Source organism: Xylaria bambusicola (assembly GCF_022495145.1).
Source record: "Xylaria bambusicola strain CBS 139988 unplaced genomic scaffold F5B22scaffold_15, whole genome shotgun sequence".
Taxonomy (NCBI): domain Eukaryota; kingdom Fungi; phylum Ascomycota; class Sordariomycetes; order Xylariales; family Xylariaceae; genus Xylaria; species Xylaria bambusicola.
Genome location: NW_025953568.1, coordinates 341,774 through 365,175, shown reverse-complemented (window position 1 = coordinate 365,175; position 23,402 = coordinate 341,774). Strand labels below are relative to the sequence as shown.

The following is a 23,402-nucleotide window of genomic DNA, read 5'->3' as shown; positions in this document are numbered from 1 at the left end:
GGGGCGGGTGGTATTTATAATAATGACTGTTTGAGTGTTGTCGAGTGCACAAATAAAGGCATTGTTTAATCTTGAGAAGCCCGGGTGTTTTTGATACAGATCCTGGGGTTCAAGAACAGGGGCTTTGTTTTGTATTGCGCCAAAGAGCACCTACTAATACCTGACAATATGTCTCTACTTCAGGTGCCGTAACTTGGGGATGCAGGTGTTGCTGTTCTTATTGCATTCATAAAGCGATCTCTCAAAGTCATTTACAATGAAAGCACGTAACATCATAAATCGTGACTACTCCATCACTAACCGACGAATACAGTCATAGCTACCTATCTCTAAATCAACGCCAAAAGCCTACTCTTTACCTGCAAGCCAGACATCGCCCTTCAGACTCTCAATAATGCTTTCTCTTAGCCAGCCATCACCTGACCACCTACTCTTGCCCGAAGACTCCTCAGTAATTTCCCCATTATTTTGCTGCTCCTGGGTTCTTTCTGCTCTCCATTCAACCCATTCAAATAATCCCTTTAGTCCTAACATGTCTTGCCGTGTAGGATTGTTGATGCTCTCTTCGAGGACGAGCCGAGCATCCACAACCGTCCCTGCAGCGTCACCGACATCAGGACCTCCTATATTACGATCGAGCACTAAGCCGCGTTCGGCGTGTGTTAGCTTCTGGAGAGCTGGCACCTGATCAAACAACCACTCAAGCGGTTGCGCGGCATTTGCGGCGAAACTAAAATTCGAGCTACCGTCTTCTCGGCCGAGGGCAATTACAGTGGCAGCAAATGGGCTATCGCTAACGGGGCGTCGGCGTAGATAAAGAGTTTGTGTGCGTTTGAAAGATTCTATATGTTCCGGATGGGCGGTGAAATCAAGCTCTATGTTCCAAAATTCGGATGATGTTGTCCGTATGCTCGAAACCTCACTGAGAGGAGGAAGAAGACACGGTGTTGTGCGAACTTCGCTGTCCGCAGGACTTGAAGAGCTCTTCAGTTGAATCGTTATTGGTACACTGACTGGCGTGTTTGTTGCTACATCTTTGGTAACTAAACACCGCGGATCGGTGGCTAAAACCCAAAAGTGACGAAATGCCTGAAGGTGACTCTTATTATCTTGCACGCTGTCAGGAAAGACTGGATAGAACGCAACTAAAAGTGAAGCAATGGCGAGATTCGACGTATTTAAGGTCTGTGTACCACACCCAAGCGATAAAACGCCGAGTGCCATGTGAGCAGCCATGTGTGAGCCATATGTCGTGTCAGGATCGTTTCGTCCATGTAGAGATCTTAGGACGCGGAGCACTTTGAGATCGCATGTGCCCGCCATGACAGTTGCACAAGACAGCGCCACAACGTCTAGACACATACGTGCTGCGACTTGGACACATCTAGAGTCGAAAGTAGCATTTGGCTGCGGGTCTTTGCATTGTGCGTAGAAGCGGTGAAAATATGATAGTAATAGATCCCGAACAGTGACGTTGCTGGAACCAGCATAGCGTAAGGCTAATGAAAAGCAAAGTCCTGCTAGAATAGTAAGAAAGGGGAGATGTGTTGAATTCAATGGCCCTCGGGAGACATGATCAAACGATATGGCTGTTGGTGATTCTACTCTATGGTGATAGCGGCGGGGGAGATTCTTACGAATCCACTCATGACTTGGTTTCATTTCTGACCACAATATCAGGTGCTTCGCAACAGTGCGCAACAAGAGTATATCGGGCCGAATATAATCAAATTGTAAGGTGGCATCTGGTACATCGATTTTCCGAGCCACTATATGGTCTTCTGACTTCATGTAGATCAGAGCAATGGCAACAACAGCTGCAGCGCTGGATCTATCGAGAATGTGAACTTGCTCAACTTTCTTCGTTGCAGAAGCTAACGTGAGCAATTTCTCTGTGATGCGCATATCATGGAGTCCTTTCAAGTCAGCCCCTTTACCCATGTTAATATAACCAAGGGCAAAGCCGGCCGCTAACCGATAGCACTCGGTGCGCAAGGGTTCCTCGTCATCTTCTGCCTCGACATGCTCGATTTCCGACATCATGATCTCACTCATGCGACGATGTTGACTATTGCAGTAGAGTAAACCGATACCCATAATGCCCGTCGTCTGCGTGAGGGGTGAGAGATTAAGCTCGGCAGCACCCCTCGGGAGCATTCGAGTAACGTGGACAGATAACAAACGAGTGATGAGGGAGTCCATTGTTCCAATGTAAGAAGCTGCGAGGCCCAGGAGTAATCCGATAGAAGTCATAGTATGTTTCGGTGTCAGATATTTGAAGGCAACCCATTTGGCTACATCTTTAAGATGTCCATTGAGACCCAGCGCTAATAGAAATCCTGCATGTCGGTTGTTCAGGTCGTTTCCTGGTTTGTTGTAAAGTATCCACGAGGTGTCAATTCCTTTAGCATCACGGGAGATGGACAAGCCAGCCGCAACGCCAGAATGAAAGAAAGCCCACGCAATTTTCTCCTCTGTGAATAGAGACTTGTCAACACCCACGATTACGTTTTGCGGTTTGACAGTACAATTTAAGACGAAACCATTCATATGGAATTTCTGTGTTAGCAACGGAAACCGTAGACCATAGTTCATGAGACCGCGTCCAGATGGGATTGAAAGAGTGTTAGTGGCAAATCTTGTTACTATCTCTTTCTGCTGCTCGAGGTAGAATGGCTCGCTCCATTCTGGAAGCGGGTCTAGCCGTACGGATCGGGGTTTTGTCGTGTTGAGCATCATCTTGGTCTCGTCTAGGCGTCGATCATCTTTGAAGATGGCCCGTATAACTGCTTGCTTGTCGCTCTCGGCAACATCGTCTGCTGGCGCATCATTGAACTCCATGACATTTTGACAGAGTGAGCTAAAGTCCCAGGATGCATTGTGTGTCGGAGTCTTGAGACACTGTTAATGACATTATAAGCAAGCGTTTGAATATGACTTACCAGTACGTTGGTCGAATGGTTGCGATAACCGGTTGACGATAAAAGTATTGAGTTAACATCAGCTCTATCGACCAACTCGAGCATCCCTCTAGACCACCCAGGCGGTGGATTCGGCTGGCACTGTGCGATTGCATCTCTAAGGGGAACAAGTATAGCTTCTGGGAGCGACTCTAGTACGAGATTTGTGATCCCACTTTGGTGCATTGCTTCAACGAAACGGGCAGGCGATTCTCTATGCGTCTCTAGCCTCCGGAACAAATTGTCAAACATCTTGATTCGAGAGAGTTGCGATAGCACATGGGTCGTACTAGTTGCGGGTATTGCCATTTGTGGTTTATTGTCTCGAGACAGCCCTCTTTCAATCCACTCGAGTACGCTCCAGTATGGAGGTGCGGGTGGCAGTAGAGCGAGTGGAATATTCGAAATATCAGCTGACTGATCTAGCCAGTCAAAAGGCATCTCGAGATCATATAACTGTACCCATTGAGACCACCCCATCCACCTCGCTATTTGGAGTAAAATTGCCCGCAAGTCAACAAGACCAGAGGAGTTTGTCTTAGGAATTGTGATATTTAGCTTTTGTTCTTCATGAAAAAGATGCAACCCGATAAATATGTCTTGGGCATGGTTGAACCGGGTACGTTCGTCAACTGACAGGGCAGTTGGTAAATACTCTTGAGGTCTAATAGCATCGTCTGCGCGATATGACGACATATAAGAGCAAGCTGCTTTTATTTGTAAGGTGAGTGATTCTGTCTGTTCAGTTTCAACGCTCGGCTTGAAAATTGCCTGTGGCGAATCATCTTCTTCCATCATCCACTGCCACGCATTCGTCTCCATCCATGACGGATGTGTCAGAGAACCCGGAGTCTGGCTACTACACATCGCATCCCAATCGGAGAGGTCGATCCGTGCTCCACTGCTAGATCTCAGGAAACTCCGTGCTCTCTTCCGAGGCGTTTGATTAAGAGTATCTGGTTTTATCTGTACTCCTAAAGCAAGGTACATCACGAGAATTTGGATAACGATAGCAGACCACTCATAATCAACGATTTCGGTGTCTTGGCTTCGCAACCACGTAATGACATCCCACCACCCAGCGAGAAGATGATCCGCAAATCGTGATGGCAGGACAGAATGAAGAATCTCTATGATCTTACGAACCTGGAGAGATGCAGGTTCGAGCTGTATCCGTATTTGATGGAGCTGAGTTTGGCTCACGACATCGACTAAACCATGGAGTATTGGGTGTCGCATACCCGTGATATCTCCCTTGACCAGTGTGATGGATCTGTTGATGCCTACCTCTCTACCTGTTAGGCTACCACGATAGGCAAGGGTACGCATATTCGCGAGCGATAATTTGTTTGGTAGCGCGATAGGGGTGAGATGGCTCCAAGGCGCCTGTATGCTCAAATGTCGATGGCCATCGTTAGCTTGTGACAGCGTGAGAATCATAGATGTACTACCGTCAATGATCTTGCAAGAATCGAGAACACCTCGTGCCTTTTTAAGTCGTCCAAACGTGAAGCTTGGCTTACTGGGCTCAGATGGTTCAGATAAGAGCATTTTGTGGAATTGCAAGTGCAACGTTACTAGCTGGAGGCATTTCTCCATGGGGTCTTGTATTCCAACCAAAACCTGTTGGCGAGTTATACCGTCAATGGTCGCCTGAGGACCTGACATACAGAAGACTTTGGATTGTTTGCGGGCCGGGTCTTTTGAGAGGGAATACCGCACATTACTATTGTCGATAGGTGTTGTATGAATCTTCGTGAAAAGTATCTCCTGTGCCAAACCATCGAAATCATGATCGTCAAGCCCCATATTATGGAATCCTTCGAAATCCCCTCCTGCGCGCAATTCTTCTAACAAGGTATCAACAGGCGCCTCTAAGGAATTCCCTTGTGCATGAGCACCATGGCCATAACTAGCATTTAAAGATGCCCCAGTAAATAGGCCACTTGTGCGATTTCTCTGGCTACCATATGATGTGTCCCTTCTGCCATGGGAATGATGTGGCACTTGGGCCTGTTCAACAAAGCCTGTTCTATCGTGAGATGCCGATAGATCAGCTCTGGCGAGCATTGAGCTGACTCGACGGGACGTTCGACGTGTCACACCAGATTCTTTGTCGAGGCCCAGAGATGACTCCAATTTTTCCAGAGCCCTATCATTCTTTTCAATCCTTTCACTTTTCCTTGGTCGTTTCCCAGGAAGTGGAGCACCGAAGCTCTCCTTGAAATTAGGTTGTAAAGGAGTGGTAGCACCACTTGGGAGGCCTGGTTGCATAGAACTACGACGAGGCCCCGACTTTCTTCGTTTGGGTTTGCGAGAGGCAACGAACGAGTCGCTATTTGGAAGATAGGAGAGTTGCCAGACTGTATACATAGATGTATCCCTGTTCGCTGTCACAGCGAGTATTATCTTGTCGTCGCGACTTTGGATAGATCTCTCAGTCCGAATTTCCTCAACATGGAGGATCTCTTCAGCGCGATCGAGGAAATGCGGTGACTTTTCTGATTTCCGTCTCGCCTGTTTCCTGGTTGTGCGATCTGGCTGAGCAACAATCAAGCCTAGGTCTAGCAAAGGGTCTGTCAAAATAACGAGGCGAGGCCACTGGGAGTCGTTCTTATCATCAGGCCCCCCCCACAGATTACCTGGTGGTACATTGAGCCTTAGTGGTAAAGCCTTTGGCTTGCCAAGCCCTTCAATGTTGAAAGTAGACAGTTGTGAGGCTCGGCCAGATTCAGGGGAAAGCTGGTTAGAGAAGAAGGAATTGGGAGGGACGCGAGGGAACCGGAGACTAGCAGCAAGGGAGTTATCAGCTCGATACTTGCGTTGAATTACCACACCCTGAGGAGCAGCGCATGCAGATTCAACCTCGAAGGGCATGTGGACAACATGACTTGCGCCATCTAGAAAGTAAATGTGAGCTTGAGTCTTGAGAAAAACAACCAAAGCTCTCGATAAGGCCTGATGGTTCCCTCGATTGCCTGAAGCAGGGTTTGGACGAAGCCTTTGTTCGGATACAGGGAAATAAGTCAATAAGACTTGGGTTATAGGCTCTTTCTCGAGTTTGAAACCAAAGCACTTGCGAAAAATGCAGCCCCTGGACCATATCACGGCATCCCGTGTCACCAGCAGCTCATCCTCGACGCTGCCATCAGCAGAGTGATCGACCGTGATCTCCCACTCATAAGACGAAGGCTGAGGATTCTCGGGCAAAAGCTGTTCCTGAATGGCATAGTCAAGGGCAGTGGGTTGGTGCAGTCCAAGGGAGGTCACCGAAGCCATGTTGACCGAGTTGAAGCCATTGGATGCTGATTTTCCAACCGGCCAAAATGCGAAAACTCCAGATGCAAGGCTTCTCAAGGGTATCACGTAGGAAGTTCTCACTGAGCCCAGTTCCAGCTTGAGGCAGGATCATAGACTGGCTAAGGTCGCGATTGAATTGAAGAGGCGCGCCTGCGATATCGATAACCGAAGGCGTCAGTGGTGTTTATCCTCTGTGTTGCTGTGTTTGGGCGTACCTACCTACCGGTACCTACTTCGTACAGTAAGGATAGACTGTGTATCTATCTTCTACACCGTGCTGGACAACATACCTGTGACCTTCATACAGTGCGTATTGGTTGTTAATCTGAATATCTCAGAGCGGTAAACAGAATACACACTGTGTATAGACACTGTGACGCATTTTGCCTCGATATATGCAAATACCTATTTCCATCATAACCACCCTTATCTACCTACCCAGTTAGGTATATTTAGATATGTATTGAGGTATGCATGCATAGGTATATCCACTGACAGCTGCAGTGGACTGGAGGTTGGTGCCTCTTGCTCTGACGTATGTACATGTAGGTAGCTCCCCCGACACGCTCGGCGATAGTCCTGCATCTTCTCTCCAGGTCAATCGTCCATCCCTACTTATACCAGCCAGCCTAAGCAATAAAGCGCGCCTTGCTGCTGAATCCTTACAGTATGCTGCGAGCCCGTGCAGTCCACCGCTCGTCATGACAGAGGCAAAGCCCAATGCGGGCCATCACGAGCATCTACATCCCGTCGATGCAACTTCACAAGCTCGGCAAGCAGGCGCTGGAACTGCGACCGCGACCGATGGTGTTGCATCACAAGGTCTTGATAAGTCGGGTACTGTGTTGGCAAGCGGAGATGGCCGGGTGGCAGACAGCAAAGCCGACAATGGAAGTGAAATAGGCGACAAGGTTCAAGACGAGGAAGACGATGAGGAGGAGGAAGAAGAATCGGACGATGAATCAGACGAGGATGAAGACGAAGATGAAGACGATGAGGAGGAGGAGGAAGATGACGAACCGAGGCTCAAATATGCCCGTCTCACGCAGCACCTGGCGCCCGTGTATAGGAACGGCGACTCCACGAGTGCTTTTCTTGTTGCTGGTGACAAGATGATTGTGGGCACACACAAGGGAAATATCGTAAGAAGCCACCCCCATTTCTAATTAGTGTACTACTGGTGGTCCAATATTCTAACGTAGCCATAGCATGTTATCCAACTTCCTACCTTTCAGTCGTTGATTGCTTACCACGCCCACGATGCATCTGTAACGAGTATCTCTATTTCACCTTATCCCCCCCCTGCGTTGCCCGCTACCTTAAAGCCCGAAGCTCTGGCCAGAGCTACCGCACAAGCCGCGAGTCGTCCTCCGTCACAGCATACAGACTCGTCCCCTGCTCGACAATCGCGAAAATTGCGGGAACTTCCCCAGGTTCCTAATCTTCCCTCGAACAATATTTTCATTGCGACCTCGTCTATGGATGGCCTCGTCCGTGTTCAGTCTTTACTCGACCTCAAAGACTGCCAACTAAGAAACTTTGCGAGGCCGGTTCAAGCTGTCGCCGTGTCCCCAGAATATAAGAGCGATAGAACATATCTCTCCGGTGGTCGTGCCGGAAATCTTGTGTTGACTATAGGTGCTCCACAGGGCCGGAGTACCTCGACAACCGTAGGCACAGCTGCAGCCGCTGCATCAGGCTGGCTCGGAAGTATGGGCTTAGGCAATAATACAGGGAAGGATACTATTCTTCACTCCGGAGAAGGTGCTATTAGTACTATCAAGTGGTCCTTATCTGGAAGATATGTCGTCTGGCTGAATGAGCACGGTATGAAGATAATGCGCACTAAGCTGCATCTGGAGAGCGCCGATGCCGAAGACGCCTGGAAGCGGATTGGCCATATAGATCGCCCTCACACAGACGAATGGGAGGAGATGGCTGGGTTCTGGGAAGGGCGGGCCGAGTGGATTGATGATCAGGCTCTCGGTAGCGGTGATGACGAAGCTAAAGAAGGTAGCCTGCCGGGAACATCTTCGCCTGCTACGACAAAGCTCACCTCTCAAGCAAAGAACTACGATAAGTCTATTGAACGACTGATAGTAGGCTGGGGCGGCACCATTTGGATTATTCATGTCCATCCAGGGAGTGTGGGCTCTGGTGAGAATGACGCGCGGAGATCGGCTGGGAGGGCGGAAATCGCAAAAATGTGAGCACTTAATTAAATCGGTTGACATCGTCCAGATTCGCTGACCTTACAGATTGCGCATGGATTGTATTATTTCAGGCATTTCGCTATATACCCAGAATTTGCTTTTAGTTCTTGCTTATTGTAATCCAGAAGAGGAAGATGACGATGATGATGGCAAGAACAACGGAAAATCACTGACAAGTGACTTGACATCGGGTCATGAGACCAAGCTTTCCACAACATCTAAAGGTAGTGGACCATCTAGTGGGATTAGACACCGGCGAAATGCGCTTCGCCCTGAGCTCAGACTCATCGATCTCGTTTCCCAAGTTGAAGTGGACAAAAGTAGTCCGCCAATCAACAACTTCCAAGGTCTATCTTCAAATGACTATCACCTAGGCGTTCTTCCTGCTAGTAGAGCTGCCTCGGTAGCTGCTTCAAGGGGTGCTCTAGAAGCATTAGCGGGATTTGGTAATGAGATGTGGAATGCTGCGATTAATCCAATCTCGCTCTTTAGTTCCGGTGCCAGTATCAGGAGCAAAAACAGCAACGATGCAGCTTCGAGAAGCCAAGCAGGAAACGCACCAAATAGTATGCGAGCTGGGCTGTACTCTACCTCAGAAACGGCACACCCGAATCTGGTAAAACCTGGGGCAAAACTCTTCATTCACAGTCCATATGACTGCATACTGGCCACCAAAAGAGACCTGAGCGATCATCTTGCCTGGCTCTTGGAGCGCGAGAAGTATGAGGACGCATGGGAGCTTCTTGATGAGCATCCCGAGATTGTGACCGTCTCTGAAGATCCGGATCCTGGATCCGTACCGACTGTGGATCCAAAACTCTCGGTTACTGATGAATTCAGTGAAGAGACCTCTTCAGTGATTCCCTCACAGAAGCTTACGAGCACGCCGGTGGAAAGAGAAAAACAGCGAATAGGTGAACTATGGATTCAGGAACTCCTGGACAATGGTGACTGGGACAAAGCAGCTAGGATCGTGGGCATGGCAGTGCAAACTCCGGATCGATGGGAGAAATGGGTGTATACTTTTGCTGGGGCAAAGAAATTTGACGAGATCGTTAACTATATTCCCTCTGAACCGATGCACCCGCCGATCCCCGGAACTATATACGAGATTGTACTCGGCCACTACTTACGAACAGACAAACCCCGTTTCAAAGAACTACTAGAACGCTGGGGCCCAGATCTTTTCAGCATCCAAGAGGTAGCAACAGCGCTCGAGAACACATTAAAATTCCGAGACGTCCGCGAAGACAGCATCGAGGGTGGCGAGAAGGGACGCGACTGGCGGATTGTTATGGAAAGCCTGGCACATCTTCATGAGCTCAACGGAAAGCATCGAGACGCATTGAAGTGTTATATCAAACTACAGGATGCGGATTCAGCAATGAGACTAATAAAAGAAAACCACTTAGCTGATGCTGTGGCCGATGACGTAGCAAGCTTTATTGCCCTGAGAGTGCCTGAGGCGTACATGAGTCAAATGAACGAGGAAGAACTTGCTGAGGCTACATCGGAAGCAATAACATTGCTTGTGGACGAAACCCAGCGAGGCCTCATTCGGCTTGATACCGTGGTGTCCCAGTTGGAGAAGAAGAGCTTAAACCTATACCTCTATTTTTACTTCCGCGGTCTTTGGCACGAATATCGAGAACGACCCGTGGACGAGACCATATCTCTCATCGACGAATATGCGGACTTGGCGGTTCATATATTTGTTCTGTTCAACCGCGAACTGCTAATGGACTTTTTGCGGATATCAACATCTTACACTTTTGAGAGGGCTGTTCAAGAGTGTGAGCATGTCAATTATATCCCAGAGCTTGTCTATCTATACTCCAAAACAGGGCAAATGAAACGAGCGCTATATCTTATAATTGATCGACTCGGAGATGTTTCTCAAGCCATAGGCTTCGCGAAAGAACAAGACGATCCTGACTTGTGGGAAGACCTCTTAGAGTATAGTATGGACAAACCGCGCTTCATTCGAGGATTACTGGAAGAAGTTGGAACTTCAATCAATCCCATCACTCTCGTCCGACGCATTCCGGAAGGTCTCGAGATTCCCGGACTACGGGAGGGCTTGAAGCATATCATGAAGGAACACGAGATCCAATACAGTATCTCGTCAGGAGTGGCTCGTGTCCTCAGGTCAGAGGTTGTAGCTGCGCAAAGTCAGCTTCGCAGTGGTCAACGCAAGGGGATCAAATTTGATGTTATGATTCACTCCTCAAACCACGTGGATATAGAGGCTAAAGACGTTCCCAACATTTCCGCCGGGGACCTCTCATCTCCAGCGGCTACGCCCCGGACGAATGGCTCGGGTACACCGGCAACTGTTGTTACAAACACCGCGCTTTCATCCATGAGCAAACCTGGTCAGCAGCCTGGCCATGACCATAGAGAGCCCCAGCCAGGTCATTGCGCACAATGCCACGAACCATTTTCCGAGTGGGAAACGGAGACTTTACTGGGATTTGCATGCGGTCACGTATTTCATGTCACCCATCTACTCGAAGCCCTGCACCCAGGACAAGATACCGACCCTACGCTGGCTGGTAACGGAGACCTAAGACGGTCAAGAGGAGGACGTTTTGTTGGAAGCAAGGTTACTCATGCACGCCTCCTCCGAGATCGTGTTGAGAACGGCTGTCCCGTTTGTAAGTCCAAGAGACAAGCTGTTGGGCAGGAAAGTCATGTATAAGCGTTCGAAATGAGCATTTTTCGGCGTTAATGGAACTCAAGATCATATCACGGAAAACAAATATCTGGTCATTAGTGTCGTATCATGCATTGTACCATCTTAGGCCATATCATGTCTTTGCTTAGAGGCTTGGAACTCCAACACCGCATTATTAATACCTAGAATATCAATATCTAATCCTACAATTTTGAAGCAATTATAGGAGATGTGCGCTAACTGCGTAGTGTCATTTGAGTTGCCCAAGGTAAAAAAGATAAATAGAGGCATTCGTTTCGAGACGCAGTCTCTGCCCTATGTTAAGTAGAGGCTTCTCCACGAGTCCACTAACGAGCGTGTAGATAGGTAGATCACATGAAGGTCCCTAGTAAGCGAGCATGAGACATGACACCATCACCTTGCAATAATCAGCTTCAGACAAGGAAACTCATCCAAACGATCATGCCTAACGAGGACTTTTGCATTGCACTAGACAATTTTTCCTGCGCCTGTTTTCTATACTAAGGGGGTGAGAGAGCAAATATCTAACAGAACCTGCCCAGGCCATGTCTTGAAAACGCACATGTCAATCGGGGTGTTACATTATAGCAAACGAGGTCAACCACTCATTTCGTAGCCGCAATTTCTCTGTTCCGTGCAACAGAATTGAGATCTCATACTTGCTCGAGACACGTCAGATCTCAGTTTTCCGGGTAACTGCATCATTTAAGAAGGCATCAAAGGATTCCGGTAAGAGCTGTCAAGGCACAAACAATATTATTGTAGCATTACTACTGTGCCACCAAGGACGTGCCGGAAAGATACATCTCGAAGGTTGCCTCGCGACTTTAGGGGTTCTTATTGGACTAGAGTATATCGACCTTCACGCAGGAAACGGCAATCGACATGACAATGCTCGATGCACCTCATAGGCAGATACAATGGACTTCAGTGGCCATCAAGCACGTTGAATGAGCGACGCACGAACACAGCTCTTGCAACTCGATTTCAGGCTCAAAATCAACGTCTCAGAGTCATTTCTCCATAGCTGCGATTCGCTTTCATGCCCGTTATCTCACAGTCTAGAGGAGACCAATATACTACCAATGACTACAACAACGTCTTACGACTACCCTCACCCAACACACATTCAGGCGGCACAAGCCACGAAGTTTCTAACACTTACCGTGACACGCTCAGCGGGGGTTCAAATAACCACCATCGAGCTAGGCAACGGTAGCCATGAAACAGCGCCACCCATCACGCCCGATGTCGTGGCTGAGCCCCCAACAGACACAGATGCAGCGCCGTCTGCTCCTCCGCAGAGAGATTCGGACGGTAGAGCAGCATCCGACGGTGCAGTCATAGTAGTTGTTGTATTACTCTTTATCCTGTTCTTTCTCTTCACAGCATTCTGCGTGTGCAGAGCCAGGCGGAAAGGCGGGGGTAGTTACCTCGACTTGTGCATTTGGCGCGGCCCCCCCGGTCCACGAGGACGGAGGGGATATACAGGCGACCCCGGAATACCGGTATGTTTACAGCTGATGATCTTGTCGTTGTTGTGTGCCTGGGCTGACGTGAGGGGATTCCGGATAGGGAGAGCCTGGACCACCGGGTCCGCAGGGTGATCAAGGGATACCTGGGGTTACTGGGCCGAAAGGCGCAGAGGGGAAGAAAGGTGAGGCTGGACAAAGAGGGGATACGGGGGCAACCGGCGGTAAGCTTCCAAGAGTTGCTCGCGATGTTTATAATACCAGCGTGCCTCTGTATTAGTATGTGCTAAATTGATAATATCCAGCTCGAGGCGCCGCAGGTCCCAAAGGAGATACCGGTAAGTGCCCGAGCTCAGTCACTGAAGAAAGAGAGTATAGAACCTCGAGAAGCTAACAGTGCTCGCTCTATAGGTCCATGTGGACCTCAAGGTTGTGCTGGTCTGCCGGGACGGGATGGACAAGCTGGTTGTGCAGGGTATGGAAACCGTACTCCGAGATGTTGCTTTCGATATATCTAGCAATACAGTATAGCCCCAGAGCTCGTAGCTGACAATGAATCTAGTCTGCCGGGTCCGTCCGGCCAGGCTGGTAGAGATGGTCGCGATGGCCGGGACGGTAAAGATGGAAGAGAAGGAAAAGAAGGCAGAGAAGGTAAGAAAGGTAATGACGGTGTGCATGGCCGAGATGGCGAAAAGGGCAAACGTGGAGATACAGGAGAGAAGGGCGAGAAGGGTGAAAGGGGTGAAGCAGGTGAGAAGGGAGAAAAGGGAGAAAAGGGGGAGCAAGGTGAAAAAGGTGATCGAGGCGAGTGTGGTATCCGAGGGTAGGTAAATGCAAAGCAGAGAAACTATGCGTGACTAATTTATTGACCCACGATGATATTCACAGGACAGACGGCAGTATCGGACCGCCTGGACCACCGGGGCCATCCGGGCAACGACGTGCTCAAGACGAGCGAGGACCGAGCCATGGTGTGAGGTACGTCATGAAGAGCTGCGCGTCATACTGGCCTTGCTGACTGCGAACTGAAGACGGCAAAGCGACGGCGGATCACGAAGAGACGAAGGTCCCTGTAGGCGAGGGAGCGATCGATCCGTCCATCAGCAGGTGAACTTGAACTTCGACGACCGCAATTGCAAATGTACTCGTGAAGGGTGCCGGGTGTGTAAGTGTAGGAAGAGATATGGTGGCGATTCATGTTGTCGGTGTTTGAAAGGCTGCAGCAAGAATAAATGTTGCTGTGACAGCGAATAGGTTGTTGATTTTGCAGTTTTTGAGTTGTTTGTCTGAAGATGTGTTCTCTATTCAAGCACACAGCAAGCTTAGTCTGTCTTTGACATTAATCAAATGACTTGATCTAGCAGATTTATCATATAGTCAGCCAATTGAGAATCATGTCTACACGTCTATGCCACAGCCAGCTGCGTTATATGTTAGATTATACAGCACGATTATAACTCAAAGATGCCGATTGGAATTTTCTCACTTGTATATCTGTACCAACAGATAGCACCATCGGAATAAGATCATTGCAGTGGAGTATTCAGGCGGATAACTTAACGGATGCCTCTTGCGAATGACTGTGATTCGTGGTTTTACGAGGTGCGGGCGACACGGACAAATGCGGGACACGCGCCCGGTTGCTGGATTTGAAATCGGCGTGGGGGCGTCGGGGGTAGGTGGGGAATCGTGGGGTAGGTCTTGCGACCATCTCAGCCTCCTCAACGTCTATTGCTCATCCCGTCCGCCCGCGCTCACGGGGACCACGCCGGCACTAGTCGACTGCCTAGGCCGCCTTAGGAATCATCCAGTCTGCAGCCGACCTGAATACCATCTCATTATTCTGTCCATCCATCTACCCAGTCCTAGTGGGAGCCACCCCGAGAGAAGGCGAGCCGTCCGGCCAGATGTCCTCGCCAATCCACATTAATTCGGATGCGCGGGGTTGGACCCACGAGGGCTCCCGGGCGAAGAACGAGGGCAAGGTGCTGGCCTTCCACGAGACGCTTCCAGACTACAACAAGACGCCGCTGCACTCGTTGCCCGATGTGGCGCGTGAGCTCGGACTTGGTCATGTTCTAGTCAAGGATGAGTCAAACCGCTTTGGCCTGCCTGCGTTCAAAATACTTGGCGCATCGTGGGCCATGTACCGCGCTGTTGGCTGGCACCTTGGGATTCCCGTAGCCGAGGGCCAGATCTCCATAGCCGAGCTCGGCGCAAAGGCGCGCAAGGCCGCCGTCGAGATTGTCACTGCTACCGAGGGTAACTGCGGGCGGGCCATCGCCCGCATGGGAAAATACATGGGCATCCCTGTGCGTGTGTGGGTGCCTAGTTTCATGCCTGAAGCAACGCGCGAGCTGATTCGTGGCGAGGGAGCCGAAGTTACTGTCATCGATGGGAGCTATGATGATTTGATACCTATCATTTCAGAAGAGGCCGAGGACAAGGATACTATCCTTATACTTGATGTTAGCTTTGAGGGATTTACTGACGTACCTAAGGTAAGAAGGAATCCAATATCGCTGCATGGCGCCGGAAATAGGTCGAGGCTGCCAACGATTCACTGTCTTCATATCATCGCTAACAGATCTCACAGTATTTCGTGCAAGGCTACGGCACAATGCTTGCAGAAGCTGATAAGCAGATCCTTCAGGCAACAGGCGAGAAAGCTGCGACTCACGCCGTTGTACCGTGCGGTGCAGGTTCGGTGGCTGAAGCTGTCACGGCACATTATAAAGCACCGGGGCGAGAATCTAGGGCCGCAATATTATCCGTTGAACCAACAGGTGCAGCTTGTCTCCAAGCGTCGCTGAAAGCGGGCCAGTCAGTCACAGTCCAGACCCAGGACACGATAATGAATGGGTTAAATTGTGGTACGCTATCAACAACAGCATGGCCTGTACTCAAAGCAGGTATCGATGTCAGTGTAGTCATATCCGATTTAGAATCGCACGCCGCAGTAAAAGATCTGACGGCTAACCGGATCTCGGCCGGGCCCTGTGGTGGTGCAACCCTGGCCGCATTAAAAAAGGTGTGCTCCGATGCTGATACCAAGGGATACCTGGGCTTGGATGGCAGTTCAATTGTTGTTCTCTACTGTACAGAAGGCTCAAGAGAGTACCCTGTCCCGACATAGGCACGGTTGTAACCTCACAGCAAGAAGGAATAACTGAGTTTTTGATCGGGCTTCATGGTGCAATAAAAAATTCGCAAGGGCTCAAGGAAATCGGACATTTACCACCGGGCAAATAAACATCGGAACAGGAAAAGGACGATTATAGGCGTCTAAAGAGGATACAAAAGTTGGATAAAGCCGCATCATCGTGGCGCGTTTGCAGGCGAATTTCATCCTTTCATTCTTTCCTCCTTTTCTCTATATTTTGTACATTGGCGAGCCATCTCGCGAGCGACTCGCATTTAGAGATATAATACATTTTCTTTCACGTAGATGATCTAATCCTGAGTTGGGGTATATCGTGAAGGGGACCGGTCATTGGTCTGTGGTGGCATATCCGTACAACTATTTTCTTTTTCATAGTGACAACATCCCGCGCATCCTTCTGTATGTAGCGAGACCTTCGTCTATTTCATTCTTTCTTGGGACTCCATGTCTCAGAAGCCCATCGTCTTCACGAAGTTCAATACTTGAAGACGCTTATGACCCTAAAAGCAAGGCGGAATTAGTCAAGCCAACACGAACCTAGTCAAGCACTCGAACGGCGCCCACGGTGTCCAATATGGAATGGGCGGCTTACATCTACTACTATGTGCCTCGTTTTACTGTTTATGGACACTTCGTCGTCGGATAGTTGTAACGCAGCTTTGAGATCTTGCTTCAGCGCCATTAGGTCACCTTCAGCTCTTTTGAGAATGGTGAGCTTGAGATTTCCACCACGTTTCTCCCTATGGTATGCAGGAATTGCGCCAAAATTGTTGCGGCCGATGAAGTAGGGCAGGACCCGAGGCGCCTTGGCTTCAGAGGTAGACGGTGTGGTTGCGGGCTCGGGGATCGAAGTCGTCACATCTGTTGCAATTGCGATTGTTCGTATGCTGAAATGCCCTGGAAACACGGCTGACCGAATGGGATTTGTCGCAAGATTCGAGACTCGCGCCGTGACCGGCCGCAGAGATCTGGACAGCATGGCGTTGTTGTGTAGAGAAGACGATGCACTGAGCAGGGGCTTGTCGACTTGGTGATACCGTCGGACCAGACCAGAAACATTTCAATCGCCATCCCACGGTTCACAGTGTATCATCTTAGATTACTGTAGATATAGCACCGTGTCTCCAGGTGGTGAATCAATGGTCAAGCCACACTTGCCCAGCCTCTAATCTACCTAGGTACATCCCTAGCCAGCGCAGACCAGCGGTCTGCCAGCGGCTTCTGCGCCCTCTGTAAGCCCCCCACTTTCTCCAAGCCACAGCTGGGGTCGGCTGGCCGAGCGCATCCCACAATGTGGAAACGGCCAAAACCATATTGACATTCATCTGCCCCTCCAACGAAACCCAGATTTTTCTGCATCGCGCTCTCGCACCCGCACCGCCAGATCGCACCGGCGTTCACCATCTTTATCCTCTCCGACCGGACACCGCGAGCTAGCACCGACCCGATTAAAATAGTACAATATGGCGGACTACGATCTTTTACCGAAACTTCTTCCCTACCTCGACCGACACCTCATTTTCCCTCTTCTCGAGCACTCGGCCAACCGCCTTCCCGAAGATGCTGACGATGCTGCCCTCAGGCCTATCACAAAGGCCAAGTATGAGCTGCTCAAGGCCACAAACATGACCGATTTCGTCGGAAACCTTCAAGCCGAACTCGAGGGCCTCGATCAAATCCCCGCCGAGTTCGAAGAAAAGCGGCAGAAAGTCATCCAGCGCCTGGAGTATTTCAACGAGAGCACCAGCAAACTCATTGACCTGCTTGGACGAGAGGACGTCGTTGGAAACCTGCGTAGTGACAAGGTTGCCAACTTGGAGTTCTTGAAGAACGAGCACGACGTAGGCCCCCCCCCCCCCCCCCCCACTTGAGCTTGTTAAACTGGTCTAGTTTGTTGACTTGCAGTAGGTGACTATCGAGATGGTCAACGCCCTGTACGATTACGGTAACTATCAATACAGCTGTGGAAACTATGGAGCTGCAGCCGACCTCCTCTACCAGTTTCGCGTCCTCTCGACAGATAACGACAAGGTTGCCGCTGCTACATGGGGAAAATTTGCCTCGGAAATTTTGACAACCAACTGGGAGGCCAGTGTTGAAGAACTCAACAAGGTGAAGGAGAGCATCGATACGAAGTTGTTCAATAACCCACTCGCTCAGCTCCAACAGCGCACGTGGCTGATTCACTGGGGCTTATTCCCATTGTTTAATGACGACAAAGCTCGCGATCAGCTCCTCGACCTCTTCTTTAGCCCCGCTTACATCAACACTATTCAGACAAGCAGCCCGTGGATCTTGCGATACCTGACGGCCGCTGTTATCACTGGCCGTAACCGCACAAGAAACTCTGGCCAGCATCAAAAACAACTCAAAGATATTATCCGAATCGTCAAGCAAGAGGCGTATGAGTACACAGACCCGATTACCGACTTCATCCGAGCTCTCTACGTTGACTTCGATTTTGAGGAAGCCCAACGACAGCTCTCACTTGCTGAAGAAGTCTGCCGATCAGACTTCTTCCTTGTCGCTGCCGCTGACACGTTCGTCGACTGTGCGCGCCACTTGATCTCAGAAAGTTATTGCAAAATCCACGCGCGTATCGACATCAAGGACCTCAGCACGCGCTTAGGTCTTGGTCAAGATGAAGGAGAGAAATGGATCGTCAATCTTATCCGCGATACGCGAGTTGATGCCAAGATCGACTACAAGGAGGGTACGGTAGTGATGAACCATCCTCCAAGCTCCGTATACCAGCAGGTTATCGAACGAACAAAGGGTGGATTCTTTAGAACCCAAGTTCTCAGCGCTGCTGTGGCACGATAGAGCCATGCCCAGTTGTGATTTGAGGAGTTTTCGATACCCCTTAAGTAAAGGAGAGTTGGCTGCGTGCATTAGGAGCATGTAGCGACAACGCGGGAAAAATTTGGGTTCTCGGTGACATGCATGAGCGGCGTCTGGGGTTATGGTACAATTCAATGCGGTAGATATGTATGGTATTCTTGGTTTCCAAAAATCGTTATTAATACCAGCTGGAGCGGCAAGCTCCCAGGTTTGCACAAAAGGTCTATGGTTTTGGTGTGACTCTTAAATACACACACCCGTTTCTCAGCTGGGGGACGGATTAACCGTATTATATGATGTATTATGAAAGCGCGCGGACTTGGTCTTCTCAGCCATTGAAATATGCCTCCATAGCGTCATGTACGAATTGGAAGTATTAACCCTGCTATCACAAACTGCCATCATCTACATGTCGCTTAGCTAATAATCATGATTGCGAAGACAAATGTTGGGAAAGAGACATGATACAGACTGTAACAACAGACTACAATTCTGCTTTTTATCATGCAGGCCGAGGGTACCAACCTTGATAAAGAGCAGCAGCTTTCTTCGCCGCATCTTCACTGACGAAGACTTGCAAATTATCCCAGGCTTCTTGAGCAGACTCCTCTGCCTGCGCGATCATATCCTTCTCGGCCTCTTGTACCAGGGGATCCAGCGACCTCTTGAACGCGAGCTTCCTGTCAGCATCGATATCACTAGCTCCAATACTGGCATCCCAAGCCTGCGTAATAGCACGAGATAACCCTAGCGCATCGCTGAGCGCTAGATTGACCCCCTCGCCCGCGAACGGAGTCATCAAATGCGCTGCGTCGCCTATCAGCGTTACACCCGCGCGGTGACGCCAGGTTAGCTCGTCCACTGGACGCATGTACAACCCTCTGATGTCGAGATCCGTCTTCGTCTCAGCGAGCCCGACAGTGATTAGATCCTGCAGCCTCGGCCCCCAGCTGCTGAAGTTCCGCCAACTGCGCGCCTCGTGGGTCGTTGCAGCATTGAGAAGCATGTCGTGAATTTCGCCTCGAGGCATTGTCGCCGACATACCGAGCGAGTCGTCCTCGCGCGTGCTCACTGTGAGATACATTCGCGCGGCACCGCCCGCGCCCCGCTGGGCGATTATCACGTTACCGTCGCCAAGCGCGAAAAACGAGCCTGGACCTAGTAGTGTAGATAATTCGGGATACCGCGTGGCGAGATCTGCGATGTCGAGTGTTATCATTTGCACCCCGCTGTATATTGGATTTTGCTTGTCTGCGGGCTTGGGCGTGTCGAGTAGACTGCGGCGCGTGCGCGACCATGCCCCATCTGCGCCAACCACTAGATCTGCTGCCACCTCCACTTCTGACGCCGCATTCAGTTCACCTGATTTGGTGCGGTCCTCGAAATGAAGCGTGTATTCATTGTCGTAATCTCTGTCTTTCCCTGGGGATCTTAATGCGGTGCTAGAGTGTGCGGAGGTTAGGTGATGACCCCATCGGATGTATTCGCTAGGTACTCTCGAAAGTAAGAGCTTCGTTAAAGCGTGCCTCGAGATCTCAGGCTGCTTGTCGTCTGCATTTTCCATTGACCAGAGCACGGAGCCGTCTTTATCAGCTACGATGACGGCCTCGCCGCATTCGACGCTGCGCGCTTGAAACTCGCTCGTCAACGCGCATGCTTCTAGCGCTGCCAGCCCTGTGTCTGGATGCAGGTCGAGCATCCCTGAGGGCTGTGCATAGTCGCTCTCTTTGGGCTGCTCCTGGTATTCGAAGATGGTGAATGGGATGCGGTGCCTGTGTAGGAGGGCGCCTAATGTCAGACCACCTGGGCCGGCACCGATTATCGCTATGCGCGGTAGGATTGATGACTAAATGGAAGTTAATAAAATCTATGTAAATCAAAATATGAGGCGAAAAGTACTCACGGAAGCATGAGATTTTGAGTACCTCTTTATGAATGATTGTCTTACTAGTGTTGACCCCTTTATTCCTATGCGTAGAGATGATGAGTTGATTGATCTCAGCATCTTATTGGGACGGGTAAGCTATGAGTTAATAAAATTATTTAGCTCCCGTGATCTTAGACTATACAATTCTTACTTGCCTACCTATAGACGATTAAGTAGTGGAAGTCTAATATACAGATAGAAGTTCCTGGGCTGACTGGAAATGAGCTGATACTGCTGAGTCATGAGCTGATGTTAACCGTTTGTGGATACAAAATGGCTTCCCGGGTTCCGAAACATAAGCTCGATATTAAATGTCAAAATATGTCCATAGACTCAATTAGATGCGAGTATACGTAATTGTGAAAGAAAAAAAAAAAAAAAAAAAAAACTGGTTCATATGGGTGCGTAACAAGAGTTTCAGGCACCTTTGGTTACTAGAGGTCAACTGTATACATAAGCCTCTAACCATAACATATTAGGTTCGGACGGCAGCATCATATGAGGGAGGATCAACATCATTGTCAAAGACGGCTCCATCCGGGCTTAGCAGCACAGCGTCCACTTTGCGAAGCACAGTCTTCTGGAACTCGACAGCGAAAGACGGCCTGTGCAGATGTTTCGTGAGCTGCTCTCCCTGGAGACACATTAGGACCGCATCCTTATACGCGGAACCCATGTGGTGTTCGAGCTCTCGCCCGGCACGTTGAATGAACGCCTTTTGAACGTCTTCTCCGGTGGGTTTAGTTCGTTCATGCTCAAAAGCCTCATCATATATCTGCCTCGCTGTTTTCCAAATACCAATTTCCAAAAGGACAACACCCAAGGAATACACATCATGAGTGATATTAAAGATCTGACTCGGCTGCCCGAAGCGGCGCGGGTGCCGGTATACATCCCTATCAAGATTGACAGCTGTACTGGCGGAGTATCTGGCTGCAGAAAATACGTCCAGTGGCCGTGAGAAGCCAAATTCTGTGAGATAGGGTGTGTTCGTATCCAGTATGACCTCCTTGTCAGTCATACGGAAGAAGAACTTGACAGCATGGCTACGGATGCTCTTGTGAAGCCACGCATCTGAGTGCAAGGTGCCCAAGTATCGCGAAACCATCTTAGCAATGTGGAAGCGGTCGTTCAGACTTAGTTTGTGCTGGCCATGTGCTGACAAAATAAGTTCTTGCAAGCTGAGGGGCTTCCGGTCAATAACGCCTTCAGGATACTCGAAGGCAAAGTAAAAACAACCGTTGGGCACCGTCGGGTCTTTCGAGAAACCCTTGAACGGAAGTGTCCCTAGCTTGTTCCCATCGAAATAGTCTTTACCTGAAGACACCAGCAGACTGGCCAACTGTGGTGCATATTTCTTCTCTTCCTCTCTTTCCTGAACCGCGGCGGCTTCCATGCTTTCGCGTGGGAAGTTCCCTGTCTCCTTCTGTTCAACCAAGATCTTGGATGAACGCTCTTCGGAACTATCGATATATCTCTTCATAACCTTCCATTCGATGGGGGATTGACCGGTACCTATTCAGTCAAAGTTAGTATCGTCTACTGTGAACCTTCCACCTGCATAGTTGAAAATGACTCTTACCTGGCACGCCATTGACGTAGTCTCTCGCCATTTGCTGGAGCACCATGTGACCCTTGAATCCTCTGAAGGTCGTGTCAGTGTCTACTTTGCGACCAATTGTGCTGCTTCGATCAAGGCTTGAGACTAGACTAGGGGACAAGAAGTCGAGCTCGTCAAGTTTACTCTGCAGAATCTTAAGCGACTTATTCAACTGACGTTCCTGAAAGCACCAAGCGATGGCTTCTGGCAATTCTTTAAATTTAGCTTGCAGGATTACAGATGGCTGCTTTCCCGGTCTCCTGCTGTTAGTTCCTCCGCCGAAAAGGCCTCGGAAAAAACTAGTCTTGTTAGACGGCTCTTCAGCATTTGAAGTTGACGGCCCATGAAGAGCAGAGTTCCCATCTTTGAGTGCTTGGTCAATCGGGTAGATGGCGTCATCAAGATCGAGAGGGAGTTCTATCGTGGTCCCCTTAGCATCTTTTGCAAGAAGAGATCTTTGGGTATAGTATTTCTGGTACTCTTCGCTTAGCTGGCTAGCGACTTGTGAGTAAGGACTCAGCGCAGCGCCAATGTCCAGCACCGTTGTGAGGATAAGCTCTAGGATTTCCTGGTCTCATGTTAGTAAGTGTCATACATGAAGAGGCAAATTTCCAACTTGCCCGAGATAGGCCCTTAAGCGAGGCAATGTCTGTAGTTCCCCTCACGTCGCGAGTGAAAACCATCCAGAACACTTTCAATCGCACAATCTCATATCGGTAATTCTTGGCCATGTGGGCCCTTCCATCGTGAAACCCTTTCGCCCTCAAGATCTCATGATACATGAACCTAGAAGTTAGATAGACTATTTGAAAGCCGGAAATTACGGCCATCGTGATGCTAATAGGGTCCATCCTGGAAGGGGGCTGTCCAGACTGTTGAGAATGCCAAACGTGGGGATGGCTCGACTACCTAGTAGTAGATAAGAGCCTCAACTAAGACAATTGACTACTTTACCAAGGAAACGTCCAAGGGAGTGATCTACACTTATTTAGATGTACGTAAGCCATAAGCAGATGAGGCTGAAAATAATAATCCCGGTAATACGAACAACAGCTTGGAGAGTTACCATCCGGGTAAGCCGTTTCAGTTTCCTATCTCGTCTCTTCAATCCGTTCACCGAGGAAGGGTAGTTCGAAGGGCCCAATCAAAATAACCATGATCCCAGCCATATTCGTCTCCAACCACCATGTCACTTGATTATGCATGAATGGCGCAGTCAATATATATG

At 49.5% G+C, this 23,402-nt stretch overlaps 8 protein-coding genes across 8 annotated transcripts; 4 read left to right on the top strand and 4 right to left on the bottom strand.

The window, feature by feature from the left end:
* Positions 1-108: 108 nt before the first annotated feature.
* F5B22DRAFT_602350 (uncharacterized protein) lies at positions 109-6,443 on the bottom strand. Its single transcript, XM_047974663.1, has 2 exons — positions 2,943-6,443; positions 109-2,892 (listed from the first exon to the last, which is right to left on the bottom strand). The coding sequence occupies exons 1-2, from the start codon at positions 6,237-6,239 to the stop codon at positions 349-351; spliced, it is 5,841 nt and encodes a 1,946-aa protein (XP_047831882.1). The 5' UTR covers positions 6,240-6,443; the 3' UTR covers positions 109-348.
* Positions 6,444-6,763: 320 nt separating this feature from the next.
* F5B22DRAFT_602349 (uncharacterized protein) lies at positions 6,764-11,367 on the top strand. Its single transcript, XM_047974662.1, has 3 exons — positions 6,764-7,402; positions 7,469-8,466; positions 8,519-11,367. The coding sequence occupies exons 1-3, from the start codon at positions 6,962-6,964 to the stop codon at positions 11,172-11,174; spliced, it is 4,095 nt and encodes a 1,364-aa protein (XP_047831881.1). The 5' UTR covers positions 6,764-6,961; the 3' UTR covers positions 11,175-11,367.
* An 889-nt stretch (positions 11,368-12,256) lies between these two features.
* F5B22DRAFT_645480 (uncharacterized protein) lies at positions 12,257-13,754 on the top strand (the record flags this gene model as incomplete). Its single annotated transcript, XM_047978592.1, has 7 exons — positions 12,257-12,679; positions 12,747-12,867; positions 12,949-12,981; positions 13,055-13,118; positions 13,206-13,466; positions 13,532-13,614; positions 13,675-13,754. The coding sequence occupies 7 exons, from the start codon at positions 12,257-12,259 to the stop codon at positions 13,752-13,754; spliced, it is 1,065 nt and encodes a 354-aa protein (XP_047831880.1).
* A 513-nt stretch (positions 13,755-14,267) lies between these two features.
* On the top strand, positions 14,268-15,779 carry F5B22DRAFT_654559 (pyridoxal-phosphate dependent enzyme family protein; the record flags this gene model as incomplete). Its single annotated transcript, XM_047979809.1, has 2 exons — positions 14,268-15,144; positions 15,240-15,779. The coding sequence occupies exons 1-2, from the start codon at positions 14,551-14,553 to the stop codon at positions 15,777-15,779; spliced, it is 1,134 nt and encodes a 377-aa protein (XP_047831879.1). The 5' UTR covers positions 14,268-14,550.
* Positions 15,780-16,255: 476 nt separating this feature from the next.
* Positions 16,256-16,785, bottom strand: F5B22DRAFT_645478 (mitochondrial large subunit ribosomal protein-domain-containing protein; the record flags this gene model as incomplete). The annotated part of the gene is made up of 2 exons (XM_047978591.1): positions 16,256-16,306; positions 16,399-16,785. The coding sequence occupies 2 exons, from the start codon at positions 16,783-16,785 to the stop codon at positions 16,256-16,258; spliced, it is 438 nt and encodes a 145-aa protein (XP_047831878.1).
* A 229-nt stretch (positions 16,786-17,014) lies between these two features.
* F5B22DRAFT_99411 (eukaryotic translation initiation factor 3 subunit) lies at positions 17,015-18,889 on the top strand. The gene is made up of 2 exons (XM_047980761.1): positions 17,015-17,647; positions 17,715-18,889. Exons 1-2 carry the CDS (start codon positions 17,270-17,272, stop codon positions 18,627-18,629), a joined length of 1,293 nt encoding a protein of 430 aa, XP_047831877.1. The 5' UTR covers positions 17,015-17,269; the 3' UTR covers positions 18,630-18,889.
* Positions 18,890-20,787, bottom strand: F5B22DRAFT_99472 (uncharacterized protein). The gene is made up of 2 exons (XM_047980762.1): positions 20,551-20,787; positions 18,890-20,493 (listed from the first exon to the last, which is right to left on the bottom strand). The coding sequence occupies exons 1-2, from the start codon at positions 20,650-20,652 to the stop codon at positions 19,150-19,152; spliced, it is 1,446 nt and encodes a 481-aa protein (XP_047831876.1). The 5' UTR covers positions 20,653-20,787; the 3' UTR covers positions 18,890-19,149.
* An 86-nt stretch (positions 20,788-20,873) lies between these two features.
* F5B22DRAFT_602335 (uncharacterized protein) lies at positions 20,874-23,395 on the bottom strand. Its single transcript, XM_047974661.1, has 4 exons — positions 23,223-23,395; positions 22,795-23,157; positions 22,157-22,742; positions 20,874-22,089 (listed from the first exon to the last, which is right to left on the bottom strand). Exons 2-4 carry the CDS (start codon positions 23,023-23,025, stop codon positions 21,050-21,052), a joined length of 1,857 nt encoding a protein of 618 aa, XP_047831875.1. The 5' UTR covers positions 23,026-23,157; positions 23,223-23,395; the 3' UTR covers positions 20,874-21,049.
* Between the last annotated feature and the right edge of the window lie 7 nt (positions 23,396-23,402).